Source organism: Macadamia integrifolia, chromosome 2 (assembly GCF_013358625.1).
Source record: "Macadamia integrifolia cultivar HAES 741 chromosome 2, SCU_Mint_v3, whole genome shotgun sequence".
Lineage (NCBI taxonomy): Eukaryota > Viridiplantae > Streptophyta > Magnoliopsida > Proteales > Proteaceae > Macadamia > Macadamia integrifolia.
This window is the reverse complement of record NC_056558.1, coordinates 32,090,174-32,101,463: the sequence shown is the minus strand read 5'-3', so window position 1 is coordinate 32,101,463 and position 11,290 is coordinate 32,090,174. Positions and strand designations below refer to the sequence as shown.

Sequence of the window (11,290 nt, the reverse complement as noted above, 5' to 3'; positions counted from 1 at the left end):
AAAAAAAAAAAAGAAACTTTATTTAGTTTTTTGGTTATATATCAAAAGGATGGCAAAGCATCCAATTTTCTGGCTTGAACTTTGCTAACTATGAATCTGTTACCGTGCCTGCTTTCAAATCTGAAAGTTCTGGTAGTGGAGCTTTAGAAACCAGTTAAATAATGTGAATAAACTTCTTTTCCTTATATTTTAAGCTTTCAATTACGGCAGCTTTGGTATATTACACATCAATCTGTTTGTAAATTGTTTTCCTCTTGAGATTCCTTAGATGATTCTGATTTGCACTGATATAAAATGATCCAAATTTCTATCTTAATTTCTCTTAAGAGTTGTATCACCTGCATGGAACAATTGTTGGTAGGTACATGCTGCGAAAAATAGAAGCAGTTCGGTGCCTGCAATGTAGACAAGAGTATTAGTGTAAAAAATATGAGGGTACAGCCAAAGGAAAAATCGACATGTCCTTGTTGCATAGCTGTCCAGTGTTTCTGCCATTTGCTTTATGATTGCAGACATGAAATGTGAAAGTATCAAGCAAGGAACAAAATCATAAACTGGAACGGGAAAGGATTAGCTTGTGTATGTTATCAAGAAAATCTGGTTAGTTTTCACAAAGCCTGGGGTGTTTGTGTTGTTTGGGGATCATGGAAGCGAAAAACAGCAAGATTATGACTGTTCAAGTGTTCTCAGGCATAAGAATTTTCTCAACCCAGGACAAGTGTGCCTTTATATAGGGGAAACTAGTTTGATGACGTATACACAAGTAGTATGCTATAAACAAATGGCATTAATGGAGACAAGGGCATTTTTTTGTAATTCAAAGTTGTTCAATGTGGAGCATGGGTAGAAATATAGATATTGAATCAAGCAGACAAAGTAGATGTAGTTGAAAAATGTTTCCCACTGCAGGTCAGTTATGTCTTGTTTCTTTTCCTCTCTTATTATGCTCTTCTGTTTCTTCATCTTGGGTGGAGGGGATGTTTTGTGTTGTTCCTATTTGGAGGTTGGCATTTTTATGTAGGGGTTCATTTTGTTGTTTTGGAGGTTGGTGGTTTGATCCTTGGGTTTATTATACCTAAAACTATGCGCATAGCCACATGCCTCCATGTTTGTCCAAGCACCCACTCATAGTCCCATCCTAGTAGTGCTGGATTTTAGTGGTTTGTTTTGCCACATGGCCAACTTGGATTAAACTGAAACTTGACATTTGGCCTGGGGACCTTGAGGTCAACCTGTCTACGAAATTCTGAGCCAATTAGAGCTGCATGGTGGCAGATATTTGATGTCTGGTATGATCTCAGAGGGTCACCTAAGTGGGTATCCCATAACAAGAACCAAAAAAGGAAAAAAAAAAAGTTTCCTGTGACTTCAACTATCCATACTTCGAGGAAAAGTGGGGGTGGGGATTATTTGATCTGTATAACTACTGCTCTGGCATTAACATTGAGCTCATTGGAGATTAGAAGTTGGCTGAAGTTTTTGTTTGGTGCAATTGCAGTGAATAACAAATTGGATAGTGCAACAGAATTGTTTTATGTCAGAGGTTCAAAACTTGCAAACAGCCTCTCTTGCAAAGCAGGGGGTAAGGCTGCATACATTTACCTCTCCCGGACCCTGCAGTAGCAGGAGCCTTGTGCACTGGGTTGCTCTTTTTTTAACAGAATTGTTTTATGTATGGGTAAATGCATGTAATGAGCAAAAGAAACAGCTTCAACTAAATGGTTGGATAACGTTGCTTAGACTTGGCAGATATGCATGACAAACCATTAGTTTTGGGATCAGTTAATAAAAATAATTTTCCTGGCAATATATCCTCTGGTGATTACACGTGATCAAAGCAATGCAGTTACTTCATAATTTAATACATCAAAAATATATCTTGATTTGGTTTGTCCTTAAAAGTTTTTAAGCTAACCATGAGGACAACAATTGCTAGCTCAGTTGGTTAAGGTGTTGCTTGTTGAAGCAACTACCGCCATGGCATGTCTTGAGTTCGAGTCTCCCACATCTCATATATATCTACTTCAGGATTTTGTATTAAAATGTCCTTTTGTGATCCAATGCTATGGACAGATCTTGTTAACTTTGTTTATTGCCTTTGCAGAACCCAAAGTGGAACCCTACAAGATTGGAGGATGTGGATCCAAAGGAGGTAGATGCTTTGTTTGAGCCACTGAGCCAGGAAATTGGGGAACTGAAAGTTTGATTTCATAGTGGGCGAAGTTGTTGCAATCATTTTATTTTATTTTAGTGCCAATATCTTGTAAGATTTACGGAGGAAACTAAATAAAATAAGAGTTTGGCATGAGTAATGCCATTCCACGTATATGCAGCATTATGTTTTATAACCCCGCCCCCCTTCCGACAAGAAAAAATGCAAATTGTAATTATACTAGTTGCAGAGTCCTTCCTTTATATGTATGGTAGAGCAGGGTGTAGGTGCCTCATAGACTAGGGCTTCGTTTGGTATGCTATGTTGGAAATCATACCAAATACAACCTTAGTCTTCCACCCATGAACTTTAACATTTGAATCCACTATTTATTTTATGCATATTTGTCTTCTCATCTTCTCAACCTCAAAACATTTTATGGATCCTAGTCATCCCATCCCTTGAAGATCTCAACTCTAAATTGTGGATAAAGAGTGAACCATAATTTTTATTTTTTTTTGGGGGTGGGGGTGGTGGGGTGGAGGCTGGTTATTTAAAGAGTGACCTATACAACTATACATTGAGAATATTTGGAAATGTATTGAGGACTTTTTAAAAATATGACTGTTTGGTGCGATTTCATGGATGCATACCAGATGCAGCCTAGGAGTGGCAGGGGTTGCGGCTTCACTTGCAAACCTAGCTACTTATCACTGAATAACAACTTTATATAATTAGATTAACCAGGCTGTGGTTTTTTTTTTAATCTGTTATTATTTTACTTATGGCATTGTGTTGATTTTTTTCAATTTTTAGAAGGCAGGATAATTTTATTGCTGGAATTGGGAGTTATGAAACATCCCGCCTGAGCATGCTAAGAAACCAAGGATCGCATGGATAAGTTTCTCTGAATGAAATTTGACAATGACTTTGTTGACTGCTCAAAATTGCTCTCAAAAATTCACTGCAGAGAGGAGAATTAGCAAGAACCTCTACTATGGGGACTCTGACCTGAAGTAACCACTGAAAGTACCCAAAGCAACTAATCACTTGTTCAGGTAATCAGTCAACCACTCTCTCTCTCTTTCTCGCCACCCTTGTTTTGTTTCTTAGGGTATTCCAAGTGGTTTACACGGAAACCCCCCCAACACAACTATCCACTTGTGAAGGTAGGATTTAGTCCTGGGTAGAATTAGCTGCGTCCAATGAGGAACACCATCCAAGATTGCATGGTGAATGAACCATCCAAAGTATGAAATCTTTAACTATTCTGTTTCTTCTTGATGATGCAAGGGTACAGATGCCAGATATCCTGTGTTTTCTGTGGCCTGTCATTAAGTTCTGAGTACTCTCAAGTTGCTATCCATTCTTAACTCACTCGGAACACCCTTTCCTACACTCGCACCAAGTCTTCAGATTTTATTTGCTTTGATCATCAATTACACACCAACCTCACGAGCACGCCATACTCTGGAAAATGGGAACATGAATTGGTAAAGATGAGGGGAAACAAGGTATTATTTAAAGAAATAAACACCAATTGATTTTCAATGGTATGATCACCAAAAGCTGTTATGTTAGTAATCAATGACCTTTTGAAGATTTTTAAATAACAAATCAACATGATTAATTTCGTAAAGCTTAAATTTGGTATCAACGATCTGATTAAAAAAAAAAAAAAAAAAAAAAAAAAAAAAAAAAAAAAAAAGTAAAAAAGAAAAGACATGTTATAACAATGAGGAAAAATTTATATCTAGTCGTCATCAGATGCTAATCTTTTCCGAACAAATGTCTTTGTACATCTTCAACAAATTAGTCATGTCTAATGAATGAATTAGCATATAAATAAGTATATTACCATGATAATTCCACCAAAAATAAAAGAATATACATCCTTACATATGACATATCATAAACAATGATACTCGAGTTATCCGTTAAAATCCTTGGTTTCTCAAGTGAATGTCTCATTTAATCGGCCTTAAAACCCCTAGGATTTTTTTTTTTTATAAAAAAAACACTCTTATCACAAAACAATGATAACAATATCACACTAACTAAAATTTTCCCCAAGTCAAGATTATGCTTAAGATTTAAATCATGCACCATGAATGTCACTACAAACTCAATATAGAACATCCAAACACAATAAGCAGAGGCTAACATGCTGATATTTTATGCAACAATGAGATTTGGGCTCTAGGGTTAAGGAAGCAAGCTTTGCTAGCTATTGAAACACATCATGTGATGAAACTGAACGAAAAAAAAGGTTTCTTCTATAACCCTAGACCCAAAATGAGCCCAAATTGAAACACATCAAGTTTATTGAATATAGACATCTCTTTGTTATGGATTAGCCAACTAGGTAGGAATATAGCAGTTACTTGAATCTTACTTATTCGTGCTCTCTACCGAGGTTGCAATAAGATCCATACTACATGATCTAAAGCATAAACAACATCTTCACTCTGGGGAAGCTTTAATCAGTACAATGTCATTGATCTTGTTTGTGATGGGATTTGCATCAACTTTAGGCCTCATGGTTGATTAGGTGAGGATTCCCTTAAAAAATCATGCCTTTGGAAATCATTAATGGTTATTCCACAAAAGTCAATGATGTAGGGGGGGTTCCTAGGTGACTAGGTCTCTTACAAGATTAGCTAACTAGGTAGGGTCAACTCAAGGGACTTGGGTAGATAAGACAAAAGAAACTCAGCAAACAAGATTAAGCATGCAAAATAGAATGAGACTAATAAACAAAGTAGCAAAAAATCAATAATAATTTAAGCGGAAAAGCACATAAACTCTTACTTAAGCTTCAAGTGGAGACATGGGGAAGGGAACAAACGTCATACAAATGTTAGGTTCAGCACAAATCAATCCAAACACCAAATAGGATATACAAACAATCAATGTCCTCTAGTAGCCAACTAAAATAGAAAAATCAGCAAAGGTTTTGGAAACATAACAGTGACGAAATGTCTTAAAACAATAGGTAAAAATAGACATAAGCAAAAGGGCATAGGTTGGTTTCAATGTTAACGGGCTGCAACAAATAACAGGGATATATGGAGGTGGGAGGGGTTTAGTTTAATTAGTTACCTTGTTGCTGTCCTGGTCTGAGGAGTAAAGAAGAAGTCGAAGTCCTTCCAAAATAAAGAGTTGCAGTCCAACCTTGGTTGATGAATAAAATCCAACTTGCTGTGTAATGATCCTTGTTGTTGCCGATGGAGCTTGCGTGGGTGATGGAGCTTTCAATAGCTCACAATAGTGGATACAGCAGGAGCAGTAACCAAGAGACAGAGGATGAGAGAGAGAGAGCCGTGAGAGAGAGGAGGAGGCATGAAACAGAGGGAGGCCGCGAGTGAGAGATGAGAAGAGGGAGAGGGGAGTGAAAGAGAAATCGTGGGGGGGGGGGTTTGGGGGCCGTTTTGCCTTCAATATTCTTCATTCATTAATTCTCATTGTGGCCAATGGCCTTACATAAATAATAGGATAGTTACTAAAAGAAAAAGGCTAATCTAGGAACATAATCTTAGAAATAAAAAAGCTTCCTAAAAAAAAAACAAATAAGAATGTTATTTAGTTTCCTACTTAACTCAATGACCTAAATAAACAAAATCCTAGAAAATAAAACTACTAACAAATCAGATTTGGTGGGGGCCACACAATTTTGGCAAAATCCTAGAAATTAAAATTACATATCAAATTTGGTGGGGGCCACACAATCTTGACAAAGAAAGGAAAGAGAGGACTCGATCCGACGCTCGAAAGGCTGGACCGAACCTTCCTCTTCTTTTTTTTTTTTTTTTTCTTCCTCTTTCTAATCCTCCAACCATAAAGAAGGTTGGGTCTTCTTCTTCCTTCGGCTGTACGTCTTGATGTCTCCATCAGTTAACTAGAGCGATAACTCAAATATCAGTATATATGATATGTAATGTGCGAGTATGGATATTCTTTTACTCTAGTGAAGTCATCATGACCATATGTTTATTCATCTACTATTCCATTTCTAAGACAAATGACATGCTAGAAGACAAATTTGTGAAAATGTATGGAATAAACACTAGTTCTGAAAAAGATTAATACCTTATAAAAATTAGATTAAAGATTAAATTCCCCGTATCTTTACACAGATAATCCATAAATGAAATACAAAAAACACAAACATTTGGAGAAGTTTAAGAAAAAACATATTCAAGAGCAATCTCCATTCCTCAAGCTCTGTAGTAGTTGTAAGTAATCGCGATCGTCTGGACTAATATATCTGCATGTATCATCAAAAGTGAAACCCAATGAAAATTTCATATGAATCTGAGCAGGTGAGCAAGTGTCAATAGGGGAAGCCAAATGTCGCAAAAAAAATTTCCCTTTTGTAATGATACCACATCATCAACTTCAAAGGCATGGAGAGGAGTATAAATTTAGACCCATGGCCAAACAAGAAATTAGAGAGTTATATATTTATACCCATGCCGAAATAGGAAATCAATGATGACAAGAGCACAATTTGCCTTGAAAAACCATGTCCTCCTTATGATATTAGCAACTTGAATCACAGAGATCAACTTGAAGCTCTCTACCTCTCCATCTACCACATGATTTAAGATCAAACAATAAATGTGTCAAATTAGAACTGCGCTCAAGTTAACTTTGGAAATTTTTGCACTGTCGTAGTTTCTCAATGAAATGAAAGAGAACATCACTCACAGGCTTACCTTGATTTTTAGGGATAAAACCATCTGGTAGTTTTAAATCGTAGCAAAACAACACATCTCTTTTGTACTTATAACCATCAATGTCCATATAAGAAACAGCACCAACTGAGATGGCTCTGCAAAACAAGCATTTCTTTTACTTCACTGTTCCAACCATAGTTAATTTGGCCACTATTGGAGAAGAAAAAAATTCCGAGTAAATTTGTGGACATAATTAAAATATGTATGATGGGGTAGTAGTAACTAGTGTAAGAATTATGAGGGGCAGGGTAGTGAATTCCCAATTACAATTGAATTACATCAAGGATTAACTTTAAGTCTATTATTTCTTTGTGCTAATCATAGACAAGCTGACTAGAGACATTCAAAGTTAGATACCTTGGTGTATGCTTTTTGCTGACGATATTGTTTTGGTGGAAGAAACAAAAACAGGGATAATTGCAAAGTTGGAATTATAGAGGTCAACCTTGAAATCGAAAGGTTTTAAGATATACAGAGCACCCAAAAAAAAAGGGGGGGGGAAAGAGAGGAGTATACTGTGCGTAATTGTAGTAATAATGGGATTGAAAATGAAGTGAAAATTGATGATAGGGAGATACTACAAAGTGAAAATTTTAAATACCTAGGTTCAATCATAAATAAAGAAGAACAGAAAATGATGTTGCACAAAGAATTAATTGAAGTGTTGTGTGAAATAAGTGTGATTGACGAATTCTTTTAGAATTCAAATGAAAATTTTATAAGACATTTATACAACCAACAATGATATATGGAGTTGAATGTTGGGCAGTGAAGAAGCAACATTTAAACAAAACTTAGTGCAACTGAAATAAGGATGTTGAAATGAATGAGAGGTAAAACTAGAAAAGATAAAATGAGGAATGAACAAATTAGAACTAATCTAGGAGTATTTCTCGAGAAAGTCATTTAAGATTGAATGGACATGTGCAATGGAGGCCTTTGAATGCTCCAATATAGAGAGGTAACTAGATTCAGATTGAAGGAGCAAAAGGAGTTAGGGGTAGACCTAAAATGACTCTAGGACAAGCAAGGAAAGACATGCATAGCTTAAGACTAGTAACAAATATGGCTTTGAATAGAGCTAACTGGAGAAAAAGATCCATGCAGCCAACTCCATTTAGTTTGGATAAGGTTGAGTTGAATTGTATCTCAATTATGCAAGAAAAATGAAGAGCAATCACTTATTGTACAACTCGATTTAAAAGTAACATAAATTCTAGTTATTAATGAGAGTTCACTTCCGTGAATGCACCCAAACATTTGTATATAAAATCAATTTTCAATATCACGGAGGACTACCTGATTGGGTAGCTTCAAAGGAAAACATACCCACTGGATATTGATCTTGGTATTCCTGCTTCCTCTTCACACTCCTTCAGAAGGTTCTCTTTACAGGTGATACCATGAGGCTGCAAATACAATGGGAAACAACATGAGCTACAGAAAAAGGTCAAGTTAGATTAATGAACGATAGTCAAGTGACAAAAAGAAAAATAAATCTAGACTCTTGGCAAACTGCTCAGCTGAATGACTGTAACTATAAGTTATCAGCTAGAACAAACACCAAGAAACATGAATAAAAATGAATAGATTTGCACAAGATAACACAGATTTAACAAGGTTCACACACCAATGTGGTGTGCTACGTCCTCGGGCGAAGAAGAATATGATTCACTATGTTGGAAAAAAATATTACAATGGAGATCTCTCAAGAACACCCAAACTCTCGACAATAACCTTTCGCCCAAAAACCCTAAAACGAAAAACCCCAAATCTCACTCACTTACGCAACAAGACATCATGACATATAAATACTCCTCCAAATCGGATCAATCCATCGGGTCGTACCATACTACAGGAGCACGATCAGTGATGGGCTCCCTCTGCTACCATCGCAAAACTTACAAAAAAAAAATCCCATTCGGGTTGCCACCAAATTTTGTTGAAGCGGGTCTAGAATTTGAGAAACACATAACATTATCAAGTAAAAAAGAACATGTTGACTCAAGTTTTGTGGCAAAGACAGTTACTTGTAGACCTCTTTAGCTCTAGTTCAAGACAACAGTAGGATTCCTTCTATCAAACAAGTTCAATCTAACTTCTTCTCAAACTTATCAATGCAGGCATAACATTCTCAACCCTAAAATATATGACAACCAGAAGTCCGGGCACAAATTAAAAAAAAAAAAAGAAAAAAAAAAGAGCAATGTAGTGCACAACGCTCCACTACTGCAGGGTTTGGGAAGGGCAAATGTATGCAGCCTTACACCTTGCTTCGCAGAAGAGGCTATTTACAAGTTTTGAACATCTGACCAACATGTTGCAATAGTGCAGCTTAACCGTTGCACCACAGGCAGTTCATGAGTTCAAATCTCAATTGTTCTTGCATCAAATTTGAGTCGATGGAAATACTCCTCCCAACAGCTTTTTCCATGGTATATATTGCCCCTGAAATTTAGAGAAGCATGACTTCTTGATTGTTCCCTCAAATGTTTTTTGAAAACATTAAAACAAACAACAAAAAATGAACACCTTTCCTAGCTTAGCTTCTTATGTACTGTGTCAAGAAACAAGTTTGCTTGAGTCACATGGCCATGAGTAGGCAGTAGGATCTCACGTATTACAAGGTAGGGAGTACGGAGTAAAAGTATAGGATAAGTAACCCTACTGAAGCTGGACTTTTGCCACCCATCTGGTAGGGAATCATGGATTCACTGACAGTGGTTATGAGATTTTGTGCGTTCAGTTTCTATTATCTATTCCAAGCCATTCTTCATCCAAAAGTGAAAGTGATTGCAAATACCCAAAAGATGGGTTCGACATTATTTAAACTAGACTAGTTAAGATAGTTGGCAGAAACGGTAAGCAAACTATCACTGACATAGGAATAATCTACAGAATTTTTGCTTTAATTATGATGTTGAAGACAAGGAACGGGGACATACTATTAATACTTAAAAGTTAAATACACAATTTTTACATACCAGGCCTCCAGCAACTAGATGATCTAGCATTCCGGGAAAAGTGGGTTTCACTTCACTTCTCTTTCCTATCCAAAGAAATTTCTTCCCATCCCTATCAACGTAGCCATTCATATGCACACCATAAGCCTATTCTCAAAGAAACATAAAAAAAAAAAAAAAAGGGGGTCAAAAAAGAGGAGGGGGATGGTGGGGAAAGAAGAAAGGAAATAAATTTTAACAGAAACATGAGCTTGAGAAACAATTCATGCAAAGCTTTGAAGGAGTAGAAGAATCTAGACATTAACTTGAAGCCAAAAGTTTAAATATGTTTTGAGTTGTATAAAATGAAACATTCACCAAAGTAATTATCGTCTCAAACTGAAGCATTCACCAAAGTAATTATCATCTCAAATTTTAGACTTTCAAAAGAAGGAAACAAAAACGACGACAAAGGCGCACTGGAGTTTTATGAATTTAGTGGTAAGAAAGCAAGGTAAGTGTAAATTTTAGCAATTAGAGAAAATGGTTTTCTTTAGAAGAGCTATCTCCATGGAACAAACAAAACACCTGGTACTGACTTTACCTGTTACTCACAAACATAATGAACCATAGCATGGACATAAGGAAGATCATCAGGACTGTGAAATCAATCCCAAGTTCACAAGCAAACAAAAATGCCGAACTCTCCACACTGAAAACCTAATCCATGAACCACTAACCTTGTAGATTACTTTCACCCTGAACTCTGCTCAACCTATGGATCTGTTTCTTCATAAGAACCCTAGATATTGAATGATGATTTCCAAACTATATAAACCATATTTGAAACTAATAACTTAATTTTCAGTGCCAGTTGAAGAATTGCCTCTGGGGACCATTCTAGTCCACCAATTTTTTTCATAAATAACTAGTTTGTTAGAAGAATCTAGTAATCCAATGGAAGAGAAAGAGTACAGCGCAGCATACACTCCTAGTTAAAATAGACATTTCTATAGCCTCAGAGTGCTTTCCAAGAAAAGATTCCATTAAACAGCTACCTGAAGTAGGACCACCTAATAATTTAATTTTGTACGGCTGAATTACAAGCAAAAGAGGTGGTAAGGCTATAAGAGAAAGAACACTATATCACACCAGCCACCTTGCAATCAAGAAAGAGGTGAGCACCATGCATCCCCAAAAGAAAGAGAAGATAAAGAAAAAATATTCATTCTTTCAACATGTAACTAGCATTTAAGCAACAATTAGCCATCACTAAATCCTCTTCTTTTCGTTTGATGAATAGTTAGCACCTTATCTTGAGAGAGACCTCCACCCTCAAGGAAATCTCTTATCTGTTCCTCGATTCAAAAATACCCTGCAGATCAGAACAAAACCTGAACCTAAAAAAAACCTTTTGACACCATTTTTCCAAATTCTGCCATCAATCCTTTCCCCCA

At 36.4% G+C, this 11,290-nt stretch overlaps 2 protein-coding genes across 5 annotated transcripts in view; one reads left to right on the top strand and one right to left on the bottom strand.

Moving 5' to 3' along the window:
- The window catches only part of LOC122070979 (3-hydroxyisobutyryl-CoA hydrolase-like protein 3, mitochondrial), a 22,934-nt gene extending 20,381 nt beyond the window's left edge, over nt 1-2,553 (top strand). For all 3 annotated transcript variants that reach the window (XM_042635250.1, XM_042635242.1, XM_042635257.1), the window contains exon 10: nt 2,105-2,553. In XM_042635250.1, coding sequence (XP_042491184.1) covers nt 2,105-2,206 — 102 coding nt within the window. In that variant the 3' untranslated portion in view covers nt 2,207-2,553. The remainder of the gene's footprint in view (nt 1-2,104) is intronic.
- A 3,672-nt stretch (nt 2,554-6,225) lies between these two features.
- The window catches only part of LOC122091368 (nudix hydrolase 20, chloroplastic-like), a 12,438-nt gene continuing 7,373 nt past the window's right edge, over nt 6,226-11,290 (bottom strand). Inside the window, exons 5-9 of one of the 2 annotated variants that reach the window (XM_042661259.1) lie at nt 9,876-10,001; nt 8,221-8,300; nt 6,871-6,986; nt 6,623-6,743; nt 6,226-6,419 (exon numbers count right to left, since the gene is read on the bottom strand). In XM_042661259.1, coding sequence (XP_042517193.1) covers nt 6,350-6,419; nt 6,623-6,743; nt 6,871-6,986; nt 8,221-8,300; nt 9,876-10,001 — 513 coding nt within the window. In that variant the 3' untranslated portion in view covers nt 6,226-6,349. The remainder of the gene's footprint in view (nt 6,420-6,622; nt 6,744-6,870; nt 6,987-8,220; nt 8,301-9,875; nt 10,002-11,290) is intronic. The other variant, XM_042661268.1, reaches the window with a different exon arrangement.